The sequence below is a fragment of the Microtus oregoni genome, unplaced genomic scaffold (genome assembly GCF_018167655.1).
Source record: "Microtus oregoni isolate MIOR12 unplaced genomic scaffold, Mior012 000005F_ref0000423, whole genome shotgun sequence".
Taxonomy (NCBI): domain Eukaryota; kingdom Metazoa; phylum Chordata; class Mammalia; order Rodentia; family Cricetidae; genus Microtus; species Microtus oregoni.
In genome coordinates, this window is record NW_024543064.1 from 35,209,987 (window position 1) to 35,232,296 (window position 22,310).

A 22,310-nucleotide genomic window follows, 5' to 3' on the forward strand; every position below is an offset into this window, starting at 1 on the left:
CAGGCTTCCTCTGCTCCTCATAGCCAGGCATTCCCCTTGTAAGAACAGCTACTGCTGTAATTTTGTCCATATGGCTATTGCTGTGGATGTGAGGTCACTTGACCTTCCCTACTTCCCTATGATTGGTCATCCTAGCTGGCTCACACTGGACCAGTGAATTTCTTTTTACCATTTTATATCCAGGAAGACAATGCAGTCAATCTCTTCAGCAATATCTTCTGACTATGTATATTTAATGCAAATCAGAAAAGTTGTTGGCCATATTTAATGCCGCATGGACCGAGGAGTAAAGAAAGACAGATGAAAAGCAAGAGAGGAGAGATTTAATCAAATCATAGCAGAGGGAAGAACGAACTATGCAGCTCCAGCTACTGCCAAATATAGTTTTTGAATTCCAGTTCAGTTTGTGCTATTTGTCAGTTACTGTAGGCTTGTTCTAATCAATTCTCAGACTCAGTTGGGGATGTTATGGCAAGTGTGTTAAACATACAGATATTCATTCTTTCTACAAAGGCTTGGAGATAAGCATTCTAAGAGTAGATCAGCTGTTCCAGGTTGTCCTAAAAGACCCAGCAACCTCTGTACACCTGCTGCCTCTTTCATCCTTTCTTCCCTCTTCTTTTCCTTGTTTTCATTTTGCTTTCTGAAACAGGGTCCCATGTGTTGGGAACTGTGGACCCCCCAGACCCTGAACTTCTATAAACAACTTGTTTTCCTATGCTTACAGCTGCTCTGAGCACGAGACAGGGGAGTGGTTTCTGGTGGGCTTGCAGCTGAGAGTCAGGGCGTGGTCATTGGTCAAGGAGACCCTATATCAGCTGCCCTGGAACATAATAAGGTTGGTGTTTTTTTTTTTTTTTTTTTTGAGACAGGGTTTCTCTGTGGCTTTGGAGCCTGTCCTGGAACTCGCTCTGTAGACCAGGCTGGTCTCGAACTCACAGAGATCCGCCTGCCTCTGCCTCCCGAGTGCTGGGATTAAAGGCGTGCGCCACCATCTTGATTCAAGGGGCATTCTTGGCATTCTTGTTTCCAGGATGATTGTGTCTCTGTCTGTGTGTGTGTTTCATTCTCCAGCCCCTTGCCCTACAAGCGAACCATACCGTAGTGTAGGCGGTGCGCTACAGGCATAGTGCCGTAGTACACATAGTAGTGGTATGGAGGCTACACTCAACCCATGCTTTGAACTTGCTATGTAGCTGAAGATGGACTTGAATTTCTTCCTCCTCCCCCTCTTTTTCTTTCTCCTCCTCCTCTTCTTCCTCTTCCTCCTCTCCTTCCTTTTATGACAGGGTCTCATTCACTATATAGTCCTGGCTGTCCTGGAGCACACTTTATAGACCAGGCTGCCTTGAACTCATAGAGAGCTGCCTCTGCCTCCTGACTGGTGGGATTAAAGTTCCTTTGCTTTTAATTTCTGCTTTATTTGGAATGTATGTAAATGAAGTAAGACTTTCACAAGCATAATCCTGGGTGGAGAGCAGAAAATAAATGCATAATTCCTCAGTTTTGCTGTTACTCCTCAATACAGAGATTAACAAACTTTTTCTGCAAAGAGTCATATAGTAAATGTTTATTCATATGTTTGTGTGTGTGTGTGTGTGTGTGTGTGTGTGTGTGTGTGTGACTTCCGTGAGAGTATATCCATGTGTGGAAATCAGAGAATTACTTTTAGGGGTTTGTTCTCTCCTTCCTCTATGGGTCATGGAAATTTAACTCGGGTCCTCAGGTTTGGTTGGCAAATGCTTTTACCTGCTGAGTCATGTCATTAGTCCAAACAAGAGGAAATAGTAAGAATATTTTGCAGATATGTACACAACAGAGAAAACAAACTTCCACAATTCTTTAAAATAAATTTCAAAATGTAATAAAATAATAAAAGTTAGTATAATAAAAAAAGGTATGGTAGTAGCACATACCTTTAATCCCAGCATTTGGAAGGCAGAGATAGGTGGATTTCTGAATTCAAAGCTAGCCTGGTGTACAAAATGAATTCCAGGACAGCCAGGGCTATACAGAGAAATGTTGTTATCTTAGAGAGAGAGAGAGAAAGAGAGAGAGCTGGGTAGTGGCAGAAGTTGGTGAGTCTCTGTGAGTTCAAGGCGAACCTTGTCTTTAGAGTGAGTTCCAGGACAGGCTCCAAAGCTACAGAGAAACTCTGTTTCAATGTCTTGAAAAACCAAAAAAAAAAAAAAAAAAAAAAAAGAAGAAGAAACAAACTACGAAACTGCAAATGGTTGGCAGTGAAATGGCTATGGGGAAACAACTCAGAAGCTTTTGTCTTCTAGGAATTTGTCATAAATTAGATTGATTTTATTAATGTTTGGCACAAGTCCAAAGGAGTGTTTGAAAGAGAAATTGTAAAAACATGTGCTGAGATTAACATATTAAACATAGCCTTTTGACATACCTTCCTTAAAAACGATTGCTGAGGGACAGGAGCTATGATTCAGTGGTATAGCACGTGCCTGCCACGCATAAGGATCTGGGTTCAATTCTTAGTATAACAAACAAACAAACAAACAAACAAACGTCACCTCTCCAGTGCTTCTAAATCTCAAATCCAGAATATAGACCTTAGACATCAGGCCCTGGTTTGGCAGAGTGTGTTCGTGCATGCGTCTAATCTCAGTACTTGGGAGCTGAGGCAGGAGGAGTTAGATTTAGGCGAGTCTGGTCTATGTAGAAAGTCTATCTCACCTGGCAGTGGTTGCACACACCTTTAATTCCAGAACTTGGGAGGCAGAGGCAGGCAGATCTCTGTGAGTTCAAGGCCAGCCTGGTCTACAGAGCAAGTTCCTGGACACTCTCCAAAGCTACCAAGAAACCCTGTCTTGAAAAAACAAAACAAAAGGTAGAATCTCTTGTTACCATGTGGTTCTTTTTTTTTTTTTTTCGAGACAGGGTTTCTCTGTAGTTTTTTTTTTAAATATTTATTTATTATGTATACAATATTCTGTCTGTGTGTATGACCGCAGGCCAGAAGAGGGCACCAGACCCCATTACAGATGGTTGTGAGCCACCATGTGGTTGCTGGGAATTGAACTCAGGACCTTTGGAAGAGCAGGCAATGCTCTTAACCTCTGAGCCATCTCTCCAGCCCTTTTCTGTAGTTTTTAGTGCCTGTCCTGGAACTAGCTTTTGTAGACCAGGCTGGCTTCGAACTCACAGAGATCCGCCTGCCTCTGCCTCCCGAGTGCTGGGATTAAAGACGTGCGCCACCACCGCCCGGCACCGTGTGGTTCTTGATATGGAGCAATGGGAAGTACACAGCACCTTGCATGGAATATTCCTGTAAAGGAAAACACATCTGGTCTGGTATGGGATTCCAGGATATACTGAAGACCAGCTGAGGCATCCAGTCCCATGGACTGAACAACTACCGGGTTCTTGGACTTTCTGTTCATAGTCAGTCATTGTTGGCTTGGCTGGACAACCACAGCCTGTAAGTCATTCTAATATATGTATAATATATTATATATATTATATAATTATATATATATATATATATAGTGTGTATATTTTTTGGGGGGGGGATTTTTTCGAGACAAGGTTTCTCCGTAGTTTTTGGTTCCTGTCCTGGAACTAGCTCTTGTAGACCACACTGGCCTCGAACTCACAAAAATCCGCCTGCCTCTGCCTCCCGAGTGCTGGGATTAAAGGCATGCGCCACCACCGCCCGGCTAGTGTGTATATTGTATACATACATACAAACATACATACACGCACACACACATATACTTATATGGAGAGTCATTCCATAAGTTCTGTTACTCTAGAGAACCCTTACTAATACTGGTTTCATGAAGGAAATACTCTTCATATTTCCTTTCCTTAGATTTATTGTAACATGGCAATAGTATCTAAATGTTTAATGACGTTTATATATTTTTTCTGGGTCTGGATCTTCCTAAAGTAGTATTCAGCTGGCTTGGAAATCACACTTCTCACACTCACTCTCCCAAGTGCTGAGACGCCTGACTTAATATGTACATATTGAGGTAGTACACACATTTGATCCATCTGGAAACACATGTTATAATAGACTAATTTAATTATGGCTGGACTTGGATTTCAGGGACAGCCACAAATTCTTCCCTTCCCTGAATCTTGCCCTCTCTGACTTGGAACTTTTGTCTCTTCCCACATTCATGACTTGCTTCGGCGATGACACAGTTACCAATGTGGAGCTAACAAAGACTTGAAAAGAACTTTCATCTTGTCTTGCTTTCCTCTTGGGATTCCTCCTACTGTTGCCATGTGAAGAAGTTCATGCATGCCTAATGGAATGCGCAGTGTCTATGTCCTGTTTGCTTCCATTGCTAGAGCCAAGTGCCAGATGTGTGAGAGTGGCCTGATGATCTAGTCACCACAGATCACTCTCAGCTGTCTACAGAGGATGCCCAAGCCCAGCGATGGCCAGCTGGACAGCTCTGGACCATAAGACCCACACAGTTGGCCCACACAGTTGCCAAGAACAAATATTTGTTGGGGGTTGAGTAAATGGCTCAGTGGGTAAGAGTACTTCCTGTGAAAATTTGAGGAGCTCAATTTGAATCCCTAGCACTCATGCAAAAAGTCAAGAATGACTGGCATGTGCCTATAAACCTAGCATTTGGGGCACAAAGATAGGCTGATATCAGGAAAGTGCTGAACCGCAAGCGTCTGATTTAGTGAGAGGCCCTAACTCCTGGTAATAAGAGGGAAAGTGATAGAGGAAGATTCCTGGTGTCCTCCTTTGGCCTCTGCATGCAAATGTGTGCCCACAAGCTCATATACAAACAACATACACACACCAAAAAAAGGGAGTGTTTGCTGTTTTGTGGCGGCGCACGCCTTTAATCCCAGCACTTGGGAGGCAGAGGCAGGAGGATCTCTGTGAGTTCGAGGCCAGCCTGGTCTACAAAGGGAGTTCCAGGACAGGCTCCAAAGCTACAGAGAAACCCTGTCTCGAAAAACCAAAATAAATAAATAAATAAATAAAACAATTATTTTAAACTGTGTGCAAGCGCACATGCACACGCCTGTGTGTGTGTGTATATGTGTATGTGTGTGTGTGCAGAAAGATCTGCCTCCTCAGGTCTGCCCCAAGTGCTGCGATTAAGGGCATGTGTCACTATGCCAGGTTACATTTTTAAAAATTCTTATATATGTGATCGCATCTATGAGCGTGTGCACACACGCATGCGGGTACACAAGGAAGCCAAAATAGTGTAGGTAGACTTTCTTGTCGAACTTTTTTTGGAACATCCATCCCCAAATAATGACATGGAAACATTATTAATTATGAAAGCTTGATTTTAGCTTAGGCTTTGTTCCACCTAGCTCTTACAACTTTAATTAACCCAGTTCTATTAATCTACACTCTGCCACATGGCTCTCTTTACCTTCCTCCATTCTGTAGGTCCATCCGACTCCCTCCATGTTTTGTTGGCTAATGCTAGCGCCTAGTTTCATCCCCTCAGTGCTCTCTCGGCTCACAAGTCCTGCCTAACTTCTGTCTATCTATTGGCCATTAAATTTTTTTTGTTGTTTTTTTTTTCAAGACAGGTTTTCTCTGTAGCTTTGGTGCTTGTTCTGGAACTAGCCCTTGTAGACCAGGCTGGCCTCGAACTCACAAAGATCTACCTGCCTCTGCCTCCCGAGTGCTGGGATTAAAGGCGTGCGCTATCATCGCCCAGCAGCCATGAATCTTGTTAATGACACATCTTTACACTGTGTACAAATACCCACAACAGAACAGGGCATTGGATCCTCTGGAACTGGTGTTACAGGAGGGGGTCAACCTCCTGAGACTGGTGCTGAGAACCAAACTCGGGTCCTTTACAGGTTCTTACCTATACCACCATCTCCCTCGACCTGCCCTAGTTTATTTTCTATTACTGCGACAAGACATAATCAAAAGCAACCCGGGGAAAAAGGGGCAGGGAATTTATTTGGACCACAAAATCCAGTTACAGTCCATCATGAAAGGGAGTCCGGGCAGGGACTCAAGGCAGGAATAGAAGCAGAGACCACAGAGGAATGCTGCTTACTTGCTGTTCATGGCTCGCTCAGCCTGCTTTCTTATACAACCCAGAACCATTTTCCAAGAGGTGGCACTGGGTTGTGTTGGACAGGATCATGTCAATCATTACTCAAAAAAAAAAAAAAATGCTGTACAGAGTGGTTTGCAGGCCTGTCTGATAGAGGCAATTCTTCCGTGAAGGGTCTCTCTTTCCAGATGACTCCAGCTTGCGTCAGATTGACAAAAACAGAACAAATAAAGTGATTAGCACAATCTCCAGAAATAGTATGTGTTTATCTGATACTTTCTGTGGGTTACAGGTCTAACCCTGGCTTTGCTGGGTTCTGTGTCTCAGAATCTTGCCAGACTCCCATTGAAGTAAAAGTAATAACAGGATTTTGTTCTCACTTGGAGATATACTCTCAATATTGGTCAGAATTAATTTCTTCCTAGGTACAGGACTGAGCAAGCACTTCAAGGACTACTTTAGTGTGTTTTGTTTTTGTTTTGACTGTTGGGCTAGGGGCTGTTCTAATCTCTTGCAAGTTGCCATGCTATTTCCTGCTATATGGACCTCTCCATACCCGATGTAAAATATTGAAATTTGTAGCTAGGTGTGTTGGCCCAGGCCTGTAATGACAGCCCTTGGGAGGAAGAGAAAGGAGGATGGGTTACATTCCCTGTGCCCCCATGAAGGGCATTTTCATCATTAAGATCATTGTGAGTTTGAGAGTGAGACTTTTACTAAGATACCATCTTATGTGATGTAAGTCAATTATGAAAGTGATGACATTCTCTTTAACTCATTCATTAGAAACAAGCCAAAGGGTAAAGACTGCAAAGGCTGGAAATCCTGGGGAAGGGGTGACTTTGAGAACCACCTTCACCTTTACCATTCCTAAGAGTGGAAGATGAACAGGTAGGATGAGACTCCGGTCCCAAAGCTGTGTCAGTGGCTGATCTTTGCAGAGCTGAACTGGCCTAAGCCTAGAGGAGTTTGTTTAGAAAGGGCGAATCAAACAGAGCTTGGCAAGTTTGTCTTTTCTTTTTTTCCCTACCACTAGACATTGGATTACATTGCTTTGCAGAGTGCATAGTAATTCGTTTTTTGCATTTTGTTTTGAGACTGTTTCATGCTTCTCTTGAATTCTCTTGACACACTCTGTTTATATAGTTCTGGGATCAACCTCAGGACTTTGTGTATGCTGGACAAACATGCTACCAATGGAGCTACATTCCCAGCCCCCAAACAAAAACATTTTTTAAAAAAAGATCCTAAGGATTAAACTTGAGACCTTGTGCATGGTAGCCAAGCACTCTAGCATTGAGCTATAGCTCAAGACTCTAGGCAAAGGAATTTTAACCTTCTCTTGTATGGCCATTTCAGATTCAGCATGCGTTTCTGTTGGTAAACAAGAATGTGCAGGCCCTATCCCCTAGCAGGGGTAACTATAAATAGTGGTCACAGCCTGGGCTAATAGAAGGAAGAGGTAGGCAGAGGTTGGGTTTGGATGATGGCCTTGTGATCTTAGAAAATATATACTTTAACTTGAGATTTATTTTACTATTCAAACAAGAAAGTATTATGATGATTCTTATAAAGGCCTTTGGGAAGATGGTCCTAAGAGAGTAAGACTTTTTGTTTATTTGTTTTTTTGAAACAGGGTTTCTCTCTAGCTTTGGAGCCTGTTCTGGAACTAGCTCTTGTAGACCAGGTTGGCCTCGAACTCACAGAGATCTGCCTGCCTCTGCCTCCTGAGTGCTGGGATTAAAGGTGTGTGCGACCATCGCCGGGCAAGATTAAGACTTGATGCAAGGGAACTAGCTGGGAGACTTCCCCACTTCAACAAGTGAGGAAAGGTAAAACTGGATATGAGTTAGTGCCAATGGGATGGAAAGAGAAGGCTGATTGGAGAGATAGTGAGGGTATAGTGCAACCGGCCTTCTTCACTCTGAGGGAATGAGGAGAAAGAAGGAGCCAAGGATGGCTTTCTGTTTCTATTTGAGGTAAAGGATGGGAAGGAGCTGGGTGAGACAGGGAAAGCAGACGCATGCTTCATGGGTCTTTCAACACATTGGTTATGTTTGTGGGTTCTGGTTTCTCACAGACCAAGGATTGAGTCCTCTTTGCACTATAACTTAACCTGTTCCCTCCACTGTAAATGGAAACTACTGACCTCTTCTTCCTGTGTATATGAATTGAATGTCGCGTCTGGAACCCAATAGGCGCCATTGTGCTATCCATTATTTCTACTCAGAAAGGATTCAGGGAGGAGGCCGATGACAAATGGAAGAAACAGGCAGGAAAGGCTTCTGGGAATGAACTCTGGTTAGGTCAAAGAGGAAAAACAGCGTTGTGGCAGACCAGCTGAAGCCAGAAGGAGGCCAGGCATGGCTGAGCTGTCTGCCACGTGTTGTTAGGCAGATGAGTCATTGGAAGGGGCAGGTCAGGCCGCCCAGGCCGCAGTGGGCTGGACCGTAGCAACAAGATGACTTCATTGTCAGTGGGAAGCCCAAATCTTCCGGAAGCCTTTTTAGTCCCTGCATCCCGAAGGAATACATCAGTTCTTTTACAGGACTTTATACACTGTCTGGTCAAAGACAGTGTAAACAGGACAGAGGGACAAGCATTGGAATCTGTCTAATGTGCCTGTTGATATGTGGTGACCAGGTTCCTCTTCCTACACCTCAGCCTCATCTGTTTCATGAGGGCGAGCCAACTTGTCCCTGAGGAGTGAGGTGCGAACTAGGTGAGCATGTGCGGGTAAACAGTGTGGTGGTCTCGCCCTTCCCGTTGGAAGTCATTTTCGGACCCTCAGCCCGCACAGCGCCGGGCTCGGCAAGCCCTTCACCAAAGGGATGAATGGAAGAACTACAGGGCGACCCGCAGCCGCCGCGGGCTCACCGGGAGCCCCGCCCCCTTCCGCCTCAGACCGCGCGGCGCGGCCGCGGGCGGGTCTTCGTGACCGTTCGCCAGCGCGTGCGCGGCAGGCCGCGCGCTGTGGGCGGCAAGCGGGCTGGTCGTGCGCGCGCGCGAGGGGCGGGCCGGGCGGCGGGCGGGCTGGCGGGCCGGCGGCTGGCTGCGGAGCCCGCGGCGGCGGCGGCGGCGAGTGGCCAGCCGAGCGTGTGCCGGGCGTGGAGGGCGCGCCGGTGGCTATGCTGCCTCCGTGAGGCGCGCCGAGGAGGTCTCGGCGCCTGAGTCCACGGGAAGCGCGGAGACGCCGCGGGGCCGGAGTGCGGGTGTCTTTGAGCGCCCGCCGGGCCATGGTGGCTGTAGACCGGGCTTGCCCCGGCAGCGCTGCGGCCCGGGGTCGAGCCAGGCCGGCGCAGTCGCGGTGCTGACGCCCGCGGGGCCCTGACGCGGAGATGAAGCGGAGTCGCTGCCGCGAGCGGCCGCAGCCGCCGCCCGCCCGCCGGGAGGATGCGGCTCCACGGGCGACCGAGTTGCCCCAGCCGCAGCCCTTGCCCCCGCGCCGGCGAGCGCCGCCCGGGAGGCAGCGACTGGAGGAGCGGAGCGGGCCCACGGGGCCCGACGGCAGGGAGCAGGTCAGGCGGGCTGGGGTCGGCGGGCGAGGGTGGGCTCTGTGGGGGAGGGGACCTCGCGGGAGGACCGGGCTGCGGCGGTGAGGGGTGGGGACTGAGGAGCCTGAGGAAAGGGGAGTGGAGAAATGAAGGTGGGGGCCTGGGGTTGCAGTGGACTTGGGGAAGGGCGGGTTGGAGGAATGAATAAAATGGTTCTTGGGGGGGCATTTGTCATCCTGGGGTCTGGGTGGAGAGAAGGGGTTTTGGAATGTAGACAGGGTGGATGAGCAGCAGAGAGTAGACTTATTAAATTATCTAGAGGAGTTAGTAGTTTGAGAGAGGGATGCCACTTTGATAGTGTTGACTTTCTTAGAGTTTAAACCCACACTTAGAAAAACGGGGCATTTGGATTTGGTGGTCATTATACTTTTATAGGCAAGTATCCAGAATCATTAACATTCTCCTCAGTACCCATCTCCTCAATGACAAACCACCTTAAAAAAAAATACCTGCACGTGTGCAATCTCGAGGCCGGTGCTGTGGACAGAGAACCCGTGGGTGAAGGCTCTGCTTTCTCGTTAATGGGAAAAGCGAGAGAAATGTGAAAGTCCTTGTGAGATTTCCGAGTGGACTGGATGTGTTTATATACTTTATTAGACAACAGAAGGTGTATTTATGAGTAGGGAATAAAGGTCGTCAGAGTTTATCAGGATAAACTGCCACTCACAGCGGTAGAAGTTCAGTGAAAGGAGATTGGCGAGAAAGGGACGTTGGAAGATCCGTAATCTTGTTAGATTTGTGGAAAAATGTTCTGTAGTAATGTACGCCAAGGGACAGCATTGCTTTTGCATAGCTTTGCTTTAGACCCCAGTTATGGGTCTCCCGCCTCCTGCTCCTCATATAAAATAAGCTTCCTCTGGCATCATTATATTTTGAGTTATACTATGTTAGCCTACGGTTTTTAACCCCTTCTCCCCCGATTTTGTTTTCCCACGTTTTATTCTCTGAGCTTTGGAGCTTTGCCATGGCTTCTAGTACCTAGCCAAAACTTTTGAAATGTACTTTCTCTACTGACTTAGTTTACCCGGTGCAGTTGACCTTATTGTATGCTTCAGTGATGTGCTCAAGGCTGCTTGATCTCCCTTTTTTTTTCTAAGTAAATTTTTATGATTTTTTAGTTTTTATGTGCATTAGTATTTTGCCTTCACTTATCTCTGTGTTAGGGTGTCAGATTACCTGGGAACTGGAGCTACAGACAGGTGTGAGCTGCTATGAGGGTGCTGGGAATTAAACCCAGGTTGTGTAAAAGCAGCCAGAGGCTGAACCATCTCTCCAGCTCTAATTCTCTTTTAAAAAAGATTTTTTTTTTTTTAAAGCCGGGTGGTGGTCGCGCTTGCCTTTAGGCCCAGAACTTGGGAGACAGAGGCAGGTGGATCTCTGAGTTCCAGAACAGCCAGGGATACATGGAGAAACCCTGTCTTGGAAAACAAAAACAAAAACATTTTTTTTTCTTTTTTAAAATTATTTATATTTAAAGATTTATTTATTTATTTTATGTGTATGAGTGCTTAATCTGCATGTATGCCATTATGCCAGAAGAGGGCATCAGATCCCACTATAGATAGTTGTGTGCCACCATGTGGTTTCTGGGAATTTAACCCAGGGCCACTGAAAGAGCAGCCAGTGCTCTTAATTTCCTTTCTCCTAATATACATTATCTTGTTGCCTTACCAACAACCTTCCTGAGTTTGTATTCTGTCTCAATTTCTTTACTTTATATATATAATCTTGATATTATGGTTTGTATACTTAGGCTTTCCCCAAATTGCCTTCAAGGTCATGATTTGACTTGCTTTTGAAATTGAGATTTGACTTAGTTTAGTGCACAGATCTAAGATTCATTCAACCTATGAGTTATTTGTTTATTTGTTTTCAAGACAGGGTTTCTCTGTAACTTTGGGGCCTGTCCTGGAACTCACTCTGCAGACCACAGCCTGTGAATTTTATAGACTAATGTACCCAGTATGTGCACTGCTCACATGGAGGTGGAGAACATCTCCACTTCCCAAAATGTTTCCTAACTCCTCTACTTACTTCCCTTCTCCAAAGTTAACCAGACTTCCCACCCTTAGAACCATAGATTGCTTTTTAGCTAATACCTATGTAAATAAAAATCATGGGTCAGGTAGCGGTGGCGCAGACCTTTAATCCCAGCACTTGGGAGACAGAAATGGGTAAATCTCTGAGTTGGAGGCCAGCCTGGTCTATAGCGCAAGTTCTAGGACAGGCTCCAAAGTTACAGAGAAACCCTGTCTTGAACCCCATCTCCCCTTCATGAAGTTTGTAGTCTTCATTACTGAATTATCTTATTCAAATGACCCCTCCGTCCCTCCCTCCCTCCCTCCCTCCCTTCCTTCCTTCCTGTGATTATTTTTTTGAGCCAGGGTTTCTCTGTAGCTTTGGATTCTGTGCTGGACCTTGCTCTGTAGACCAGGCTAGTCTTGAACTCACAGACATCCGCCTGCCTCTGCCTCCTGAGTGCTGAGATTAAAGGTGTGTGCCACCCCTGCCCAGCAGTCAAATGATTTATGAGCATCTCTTCTGTGTCAGTTCCTTTTAGAAATACTTTGCTTTTTTATTGTTGTATAATTTTCCATAGTGTAACCATACTAGAACTTATTTTGCAACTTAAAATAGGGTGGGTGTGGATACTTGTGAAAAGTCTCATTGTGATAAGAGTTCCAAAAAGAATTCTGTGAATGGCTTAGAGAACTTTTTAAATATAATTAAATCTTACATTTTTTTCTTTAATCTTCATCTTCTCAAGCTGTGTGAACTATTTGCTACTGTTGACCATGTGTTCTATTCTTGCCGCTACCCCTTTCCCCCATACTCATCCCATTGCTTTTTCTCTGACAACTTTCCTTTTTTTGTTTTCTCTTCCTGTTCTTAAAACATTCCCTGGTTCTTGCTTGTTTCTTTATTTTACTCCATACTGTAGCAAGCCCATACATAGGAAGTGCAAAGATCTGTAGTCTGTCATTTATACATGATTGGAGCATGACTTCTAGTTCTTGTAATAAAAACTCAGGAGTCAGCTATCAGGGTGAAAACTGAGAGATCAGAGTAGCGGTGCGAGTGGCCAGCCACTCGAGTTCTTACCTCTACCAATGCTGAGACCAAAGGGGTGATGCTGTTCTTTCCTAGACTACCTCCTCAGACTGCTGCCTCAGATGACACTGAGCTTCTGTCTCCTCCCTCCTTATGTTCCTCCCTCAGCCCAGCCGTATCACTTCCACTCTCCACCTCCCTGGTGCTGGGAATAAAGGTGTGTGCCACCACTGCCTGAGCTCTAGTGGCTTAGCTCTGCACTCTGATCTTCAGGCAAGCTTTATTAAAACACACACACACAAAATCACTATACATAATCGTGTTACAGAATAGAGTCAGTCAAGTCTTTACACCTGCCTTTCTTTTTAGATTTGTATTGCCAACTTTGTGCTTAATGTTTCAATCAAAACTCAACGTGTGTGTGTGTGTGTGTGTGTGTGTGTGTGTTTTGACAGGGTTTCTCTTGTAGCCCTGGATGACCTGGAACTTGCTTTGTAGACCAGGCTGGCGTCTAACTCACAGAGATCCACCTGCTTCTGTCTCTGGTGTGTTGGGATTAAATGCACCTTTTTCTTTTTTAAAGATTTTGTTTCATTTTTTAAAATTGTGTGTACGTGTGTGTTGCATGTAGGTTTGTGTATGGGAGTTCAGTGCCCATCAAGATCAGAAAGGGTGTTGGACTCCCCAGAACTAGAGTTAGAGGTAATTGTGAAGCACATGTAGTCACCAGGAAGAGCAGCAAGCACTTCTAACAGCTGAGTCAGTTTTCAGCCCCTCTTTGCTTTCTGAGACAGGATCTCACTACCCTAGAGCTCACCAAGTGGGCAATGCTGGCCAGCGAGCTCTAGAGACCTGCTTGCCTTTGCCTCCTAAGTGTTGGGGTTAAAGGTGTGTGCCATCATACCTGTTCGTGGCTTTTTTTTTTGACTTAAGAAATATAACTTATTTATTGTATGTATATGTGCATGAGTGTACACGTTTGTGCGCACACCACAATCTGTTACTGTTTGTGTGCATTACATAATGCATGAATGAGTAAGGACACGTTGTGGGTGTTGGTTCTATCAGGCATCTCTTGGTGCGAAAATTCAGATTGCCAGGCTTAGCAGCAAGTGCTGACCCATCTCACTAAAGACTAGATGAATCATAATGCATTAATACAATAAATGATACCTCCCCCCACTCCCACAGGGTCTCATTTAGCCTAGGCTGGCCTTGGAACTCTGTAGTTAGCTGAGGATGATTTTTCTTTCTTTTTTTTTTTTCAAGACAGTGTTTCTCTGTGTTACCCTGGCTGTCCTGAAACTGGCTCTGTAGACTTGCATCAAATTTGCAGAGATCCATCTGCCGCTGCATCCAGAGTGCTGGGATTAAAGGTGTATACCCAGTCATACTACACCGTGCTAGCTGAGACTGACTTTGAACTGATTCTCCAGTCTCTACCACCTAAATGCTGCTTGTGGAGGTTAGAAGACAATTTTGAGTGTCTGTCCTTGCCCTCTGTCTTGTTTGAGATAGGGTCTGCTAATTTTTTTTTTCCTACTGTGTAAGCCAGGCTAGCAGCCTGTCTTAGTATTATTCTATTGCTGTGACTAGACACCATGACCAAAGGAACTATTATAAAAGAAAGCATTTATTTAACCTGGGGCTTGCATACAGTTCCAGAGATCCATTATCATCATGGCAGGGAGCATGGTGGTTGATATGGCAGCATGGTGCTGAAACAGTTTCAGAGAGAGAGAGGCACCTTGAGACATCAAAGCCCACCCCTAGTGACATACTTCTTCTTAAAAAGCTAAACCTACTCAAACAAGGCTACATCTCTATGAATCTATGGGAGCCATTCTTACTCAAACCATTATACTGCCTCATTAGCTTATGGCGATTTTTGACCTTCATCTAGTAAGAATACTGGGGTTATAGACACTTAAGTGTCCAGCTTTTCTACAGGTTCTGAGGATTTGAACTCAAGTCTTTCCACTTGCACAATGATGTTTTATCCAACTGAGCCATCCTTCCAGCCTGTTTGCTCTCTATTTCTTACATTTGGGAGTAGTACATGTTATACAGGGATTCATTAAATAGAGGAGGATGGCCTTAGACTCAGTCTTTCTGCTTAAACCTAACAAGTACTGTTTGATCAGTTTCATTTCTTTTTATAAAACTTTTTAAAATTATATATCTGTGTGTCCTAGTTAGGGTTTTATTGCTGTGAAGAGACATCATGACCACGGCTACTCTTATAAAGGAAAATGTTTAATTGGGGCTGCTTACAAGTTCAGAGATTTAGTTTATTATTGTCATGAAAGGAAGCATGGTGGTTTGCAGACAGACATGGTGCTGGAGCTGAGGGTTCTAATCCAGATGGGTAGACAGCAGGAAGGGAGAGTGACCTTGGGCCTGGCTTGGGCTTCTGAAACCCCAAAGCCTGCCCCTCAGTGATATACTTATTCCAACAAAGCCACACCTATTACCACACCTCCTAAAGTGCCACTCTGTATGAACCTATGGGATCCTTTTTCATTAAGACCACCTCACTGTGTGTTTTTGTATTGTGTGGCAATGCTTGTATCTCTGCATAACATATGGAGGTCACAGGACAAGTTTAAGGAGTTGATTCTCCTATGTGGATTCTGAAATTGATCTCAGGAATTAGGCTGTATGACAAGCTCTTTACCCACTGAGTCAGTCTGTTGGTGTTATTCTTTTTTATAAGGGGGGAAGGCCAGTCCCATGAGGGGCAGCAAGTTCCACGAGGGGCCGTGGTGGTCCACATGGGGCCTCGGTGAGTCCCCTGAGGCCTTGGCAGGTGGGAGACCACAGCAAAGAGACAGATATGCCACACACAGAGAGAAGAATATGGGTATAGAGTTTATTTAGTGGGTTATGGAGGGAAAAGGAAAGGGGGAAGGGAAAAGGAGGAAGAAGTGAGAGAGGCAGAGAGGGACTGGGAGAGGGCCAAGGGGTGGGGGAGAGAGAAAGCACGGGCTGGAGAAGGGGAGATAAGCAGTTGCTTCCCTTGGTGGAAGGGGAGGGGTTGGGAGAGTGTGGGGCTTGTCTCTTAAAGGGACAGGGTACACAGGTGACAGACCAGGCCAGCAGATCATAACAGTTGGCCCTATGATTCTGTTCTTAATCTTTCATTTCACATGTCTGTTAGTTACTACATTCAAATTGAAGAAACTGCCCTTCTTGTTTCCCTCATTACTCTATAAGGCTATAGAGCCAGTGATGGTGGTATATACCTTTAATTCCAGCATTCGGGAGGGAAAGGCAGGTGAATCTCTGTGAATTTGAGGCCTACCTCACAGAGTGAGTACAATGACAGCCAAGGCTACATGCACAAAGAGACCCAATTTTGAACCTCCACCCACAAGACTATAGAGTTGTTTTATCTTTCATTTAAGTTACTATAAATCTCTTAACTCATCTTCTAGTTCTGTTCACTTATTTTCGGTGTTTTATTTTTATGTGCATGGGTGTTTTGCCTGCATATATATCTGTGTGAGGGTGTCAGATCCCCTGGAACCAGAGTTACAGGTGTGACCTGCCATGTGGGTGCTGGGAAATTGAACCTGAGACCTCTGGAAGAGCAGCCAGTTCTCTTAACTGTTGAGCAGTCTCTCAAGTCCCTATCACCATTAGTCTATTTTCTTCTGTGATATTTTGTGTGTAGCAAATCATTATAAAATCTTAATTAAGAACTTGTCACTTTTTTCCTGAGAAATCTTATAGTTATTTCCATCACAATTTAGATCAAAGTTCAAAATGCTGATGACTTTGTCCTATAAGACTTTCTGGGGCTGGAGAGATGGCTCAGAGGTTAAGAGGTTAACAGTTAAGACTGTTCTTCCAAAGGTCCTGAGTTCAATTCCCAGCAACCACATGGTGGCTCACAACCATCTGTAATGAGATCTGGTGCTCTGTTGTATACATAATAAATAAATAAATCTTGAAAAAAAAAGACTTTCTGTAATCTGGCTCTTGGCCTTCCTTGGCTTCATTTCTTCATTTGTGTTAACTAGTTCTAGTTAGACCTTGGTGGTCTCCAAGTATATTAAGCATTCTATTTCTACTTGAGGACATTTTAAAAAATTATAACTTTAGTAGTTTTTCACTTGATTTCTGTACCCGAAATGGCCTTTTCCAGATGGATCTATATAACTGACTTTCTTATTTTGTTTATGTCTGTTGAGATAATGTTTCTTAAAGAAATCTTTCTGGACCGGGCAGTGGTTGCACATGCCTTTAATCCCAGCACGTGGGAGGCAGAGGCAGGTGGATCTCTCTCTGGGAATTAAGGCTGAACTGGTCTATATATAGAGAGAGAGTTTCAGGACAGGCTCTAAAGCTACACAGAGAAACCCTGTCTCAACACCCCCTCCCCCCCCCAAAAAAAAAAAAACCTTTCTGGAGTACCCTTTCCAAAATTATTCTTGTGGTTACTTCCTTTTCTCTTTCAATTTTTATTTTTTTATGTATTGGAGTTTTGTCTGCCTTCGTGTCTGTGTGAGGGTGTTGGAGCCTCTGGAACTGGAATTACAGACAGTTGTGAGCTGTCATGTGGGTGCTGGGAATTGAACCTGGGTCTTTTGTAAGAGCAGCCAATGTTTTTAATTAACCATTCCTCCTTTTGATTTCATATCTTCTATTGATATTATGATCATATTTTGAGTGACAATAACCTTGAGAGAGCAGAACCATCTAACGTGGACGTGGGATCTATGTTTGAGGTAGAGGAACTAGGGTTCTAAACTCTGACGTTTGGTCAGTGTGGAAATAGGCTCACATTTCCGGGCTTCTACAAATTAGATACCTGGAACGAGTGTAAATGCATGTCTGTAGTTCAAGCACTGTAGTGGGCAGCGTGGGAGGTGGAAATATAATCATCCAGAAGCTCATCTGTCTAGCTTGAAGTATGAAGTTCAGCAGAAAACAGTTAAGAGAGACCCTGCCTTAAAGAGGTGGATCTCTGTGAGTTCTAGGCCAGCCTGGTCTTCAAGGGCTAGTTCCAGGACAGGCTCCAAAGCTAAAGAGAAACCCTGTCTCGAAAAAAATAAAATAAAAATAAAAAATAAAAAAAGGTCTCTCTCCCTTGAAACCCTTCCTCAAAGAAAAGGAAGGAGAGAACCAATTGTTGAAAGTTTACTCTGGGTGATGGTGGTGCATGCCTTTAATCCCAGCACTCACGGAGGTAGAGGCAGTAAGATCTCTGAGTTTTAGGGCAGCCTGGTCTGCAGAGTGAATTCCAGGACAGCCAGAGATACACAAAGAAACCTTGTCTCAAAAAATAAAAATGCAGGGGCTGGAGAGATGGCTCAGTGGTTAAGAGCATTGCCTGCTCTTCCAAAGGTCCTGAGTTCAATTCCCAGCAACCACATGGTGGCTCACAACCATCTGTAAAGACGTCTGGCGCCCTCATCTGGCCTTCAGGCATACAGACAGAATATTGTATACATAATAAATAAATATTAAAAAAAAATAAAATAAAAATGCAAAACAAAAAAAAAACCAGCCACAAAAAATTTTACGTTGTGCTCCATAGATGCATTGTGGCAAAAGTGTACCACACCTGATGGAGGCTTTAATATGTACATTTTTTCCCTCCAGGGAAATGTACAGATTTCTTTATTAAGAAACTATTTTAGGCCGGGTGGTGGGGGTGCACACCTTTAATCCCAACATTCGGGAGGCATAGACAGGAGAACCTTTGAGTTTGAGTCCAGCCTGTTCTACATAGTGAGTTCCAGGACAGCCAGGCATTAACAGAGAAAGCCTGTCTTAAAACACCCCCCACCCCCCCAGAAAAAGAAAAGGAAATGAAATTGTCTTAGAATGGAATATGTCTCCCTTGGTTTGAGAAAGTAATTAAGATCAAGGCTCTAGAGGCCCTCATTTCTAAATTCTAAGGTATTCTCTCAGCTGTGACAACTATAGAATTAGCTTGCCTTACTTAGCGAGAAATCAAGCTGTTGCAAAATCCTTTAATACTTAATTGAGTGGAGATTAATTCACTACGTAGTATCTCTGCCTGTGTTTTACCAATGTAGAGCTACTTTCTAGTAGTTAGGCTTTCTGTTAGGTATTTAGGAATGATTTATGAAGCAGAGCATTTAGATATAGTTGGTAATAGTTTTTAAAGTTATTTCAAAGGAATGTTAATGTGATTTTGTTCAGGTAAACCTGGGATATTTAGTTACTGCCTTTGACTAGTAAAAGAAAGGGACATTGTTATTCTAGCTCAGGCTTCAGCCTTTATATTAGTTAGGAAACACTGGTTGCTGTAACAGATACATTCAGAATGACCTAGACTAATACACACTTTTCCATTCTCTGTCCAGGTTCTTGCAGAGGTCAGTTGAGGAAACTGGATGATGGCCAGCATAGTCATTTTCAGTTGTTTGTCACTTGCAGACTCAGTTATATACAGGCTTTTGTGTAACTGCTAGAGGGCTGAGAACATTATGTAGATGCTCAGGAGGAAGGAAAGTCATATTTTCTCAACTTCTAGCTATTCTCTGCTGTGGATCTCCATCTTCGGTGTGGTTGGTAGAGTTTTAGTTTCCGTTTATTCCTTCAGTGCCCACAGACTTCTGAGTCACAACAACTTTGAATACAAGAAAAGGCCTTGCTCCCCAAGCCTGATAGGAAATCTGAAAAAACTTGTTTCCCTTTAGCTTTTGGTACAGCAGATCTTGTCTACTTCTACACTCGAGAGGCCTTAATTATAATCTTTTGTTAGAGTGTGATACTATTCACTTAACACAGTGCTAATGAATTAGCTTATAGAGTTACAGGCGGTTGTGAGCTGATATTGGTGCTTTGAACCAAACTCAGATCCTCTGTAAGAACAGTATAATCTCTGAGTCCTCTTTCTAGCCCTGTCCTGGTACTCCCTCTGTAGGCTAGGCTGGCCTTGAACTAATCTGCCTTGGGGGGTGGGATTGTTTTAAAAAACTAAACTAGCCACAGATTGTCTTTCTTAGTTATTTTCAGGAAATTTACCAGCAGTTTTGTTCACAGTGTTTCTTAATTCAATTTATTTTTCTTTTAGATTTGGGCATGATTGTACAAACATTTAATCCCCAGCTCTGAGAGGCAGAGACAGGCAGATTTCTGAATTTGAGGTCAGCCTGGCCTACCAAAAGAGTTCCAGGACAGCCAGGGCTACACAAAGAAACCCTGTTTCAAAACAAACAAATAAATAAAAATAAAAAACAAATGTTTTGTATGTATGGGAATTTGCTTGCATGTATTTCTGTGCACCACAAGTGTGCCTGATGATTGAATCGCTAAGTGCGTGTCTGGAATCTAACCCAAGTTCTCTAAGAGAGCAGCTAGTGCTCTTAATTGCTGAGCCATCTAGACAAGTACTACCCTGAGTTATCTTTCTAGTCCTTGCCCATGCTATTTTACTCTCATGGTGATGCATTAAAAAAGCTTCAAATAAATGAAAACAGTTATCAGAAACATATATGACACAATTACTGCAAATCAATGTATTTAGTAAAAACAAAGTAGAAAAGTCTTATCTGTTTCTGAGAGATCAGAAGAACCAGACAAAGTAAGATAAGAGTTGTAGCTTGTTATACTGACTTGAGTCTGTCTCCATTATAGAGCTAATTAAAGAGAAGAAGATGCCTTTACACCACAGCTGGCTTCCTAGGTATTTTTAACATCTTTTAACCTACAAGAAATTTAAAAATCTCTTGGGGCTGGAGAGATGGCTCAGTGGTTAAGAGCACTGGCTGCTCTTCCAGAAAACCTGGGTTATAGTCCCAGCAACCACATGGAGGCTCACAACTGTCTGTAACTCCAGTTCCAGGGGCTCCAGTATCCCCCCCCCCCACATACATACATACATACATACATACAAGCAGCACATCAGTGTGCACAAAATAGAAATAAGGTATAAAAAAAACTAACCAAAAGACTATTTTTGTAAATTACCAGCTTCATGATTTTTTAGATGCTTTTGAATTAAAGTCGATTGCCTAGGTGTGATAACTAATAGCAGCAGGAATAAAAATCTGTAACTGGGAGGTAATGCTTTCATTTCCCTGTAGTCCAGTCCCGAGTAATCACACAGAAACCTATACTAATTAGAAACTGTTTGGCCTATTAACTCAGGCTATTATTACCTAGCTCTTACAACTTAACCAATGTCTGTTATTTTATATTTTACCACAAGGCTCGTGACTTGTTACCTCACATCTTGCTTCCTAATTTTTACTAGTTTTTTAATAGTTACGTGTATTTCCTCGTGGCTGTCACTTACTGGTAATGTTCTGGCATCTTACCTCTTTAGTAGCTTCATGGTGTCACCCTGACTCTGCTTTCTTTTTCCCTGTATCTTTGTTTGGTCTTCCTGTGTGGCTCTATTTTGCCTGGCTAGCTTCTTTATTAACCAATGGTAGTAAGACATTCACAGAATACAGAAAAGGGTTTCCCACATGAAAAACTCCAAAAAACCCAATTCAGGAATATCAGTGTTTCCCAGATTATCCTGTTGTTTTTTTTTTCTCAAATATTTACAACTCAAATCAATATAGGAAATCAGCTGGTGTACCAACTGGCATATTTTTTTCCCAATAATTTTCTCTTCCTCTGTTTTATACTTAAGAAGGTTGTTAGCTTTCCTATACTGACTCGAGATCTCTGTGTTGGGTTAAAAATTTATGTGCTGCCTTTTAGAATATCTCTCATTTCTTGATCCCTAGGATTGCTTCCTACTACTGAAACTTGGGCTTGTCCTGCACAATTCTGGGAACGTGAGAAGGCTCAAGACACTACGTTAATTAACCCTATGTGTATCTTTTTGGCTCAGCCAATAAAGTTTCTCCCATCCCTTGAATAGTGGGGTATGTTTTGTTTTTGATGTGAGGCAATTACACCTTATGGAGGTGTTCCCCCTTGTTACCTTCTCCCTGTTGGGATCAATGGGGCAGTGTCTCTTCAGCATCCTTATAATCAGGTACTCAACTCCTCAACCAAGAAATATTGTAGTGAGCATAATTTGCAGAAAAATGCAGAATTAGGTGCTAGAGCAGTGGCAGAAGACAAAGATTAGCAGATTAACAAACCAAAAGTTCTGAAAGCAAGCAAATAAGCTTAATGCTCTGAAAACAGATAATCTTAAAATCAGGTAACATGCTTGAGCTGCCTCATGAGTAAAGGTACTTGCTGCCATGCTTGATGGTCTGAGTTTGCTTCTTGGGACTCCTATTGTGGAAGGAGAGAACTGTGTCCTGCACGTTTTCCTTTGACCTACACATGTTCACAGTGGCATTAGTGTGCCCCTTCAGGCCTTTATGCAAGTCCTGGGAACTGAACCCAAGTCCTCTGCAAGAGCAGTAACTATTCTTAACTGAAGCATCATTCCATATCCCCAAACCTTCTGTTTTAATGTATTTGGCTTGCTATCATAAAATACCTTAAACCTGTAGACAGAAGTTTCTGTCCTGCCTGTTCTTGCAGCTGTTCAGTCACAAAGAAACACACAGAGGCTTATATTAATTATAAACTGTTTGGGCTATTAGCTCAGGCTTATTATTAACTAGCTCTTACAATTTAACCTATAATTCTTATGTTTAGCTATGTGGCTTGGTACAGTTACTGCATGAGGCGTTCTCATCTTGCTTCCTGAACATCTGGCTGGTGACTGCAACTGTCT

The 22,310-nt window shown here is 43.6% G+C and overlaps 1 protein-coding gene across 10 annotated transcripts in view; it reads left to right on the forward strand.

Annotated features, from left to right (window-relative positions):
* The first annotated feature begins 9,023 nt into the window (after positions 1–9,023).
* The window catches only part of Mast2 (microtubule associated serine/threonine kinase 2), a 115,128-nt gene continuing 101,841 nt past the window's right edge, over positions 9,024–22,310 (forward strand). For 5 of the 10 annotated variants that reach the window (XM_041651314.1, XM_041651317.1, XM_041651322.1 and 2 more), the window contains exon 1: positions 9,025–9,550. In XM_041651314.1, coding sequence (XP_041507248.1) covers positions 9,371–9,550 — 180 coding nt within the window. In that variant the 5' untranslated portion in view covers positions 9,025–9,370. Of the gene's footprint in view, positions 9,551–13,919; positions 14,103–22,310 lie in introns of those variants that run through there. The other 5 variants (XM_041651315.1, XM_041651316.1, XM_041651323.1 and 2 more) reach the window with 4 other exon arrangements.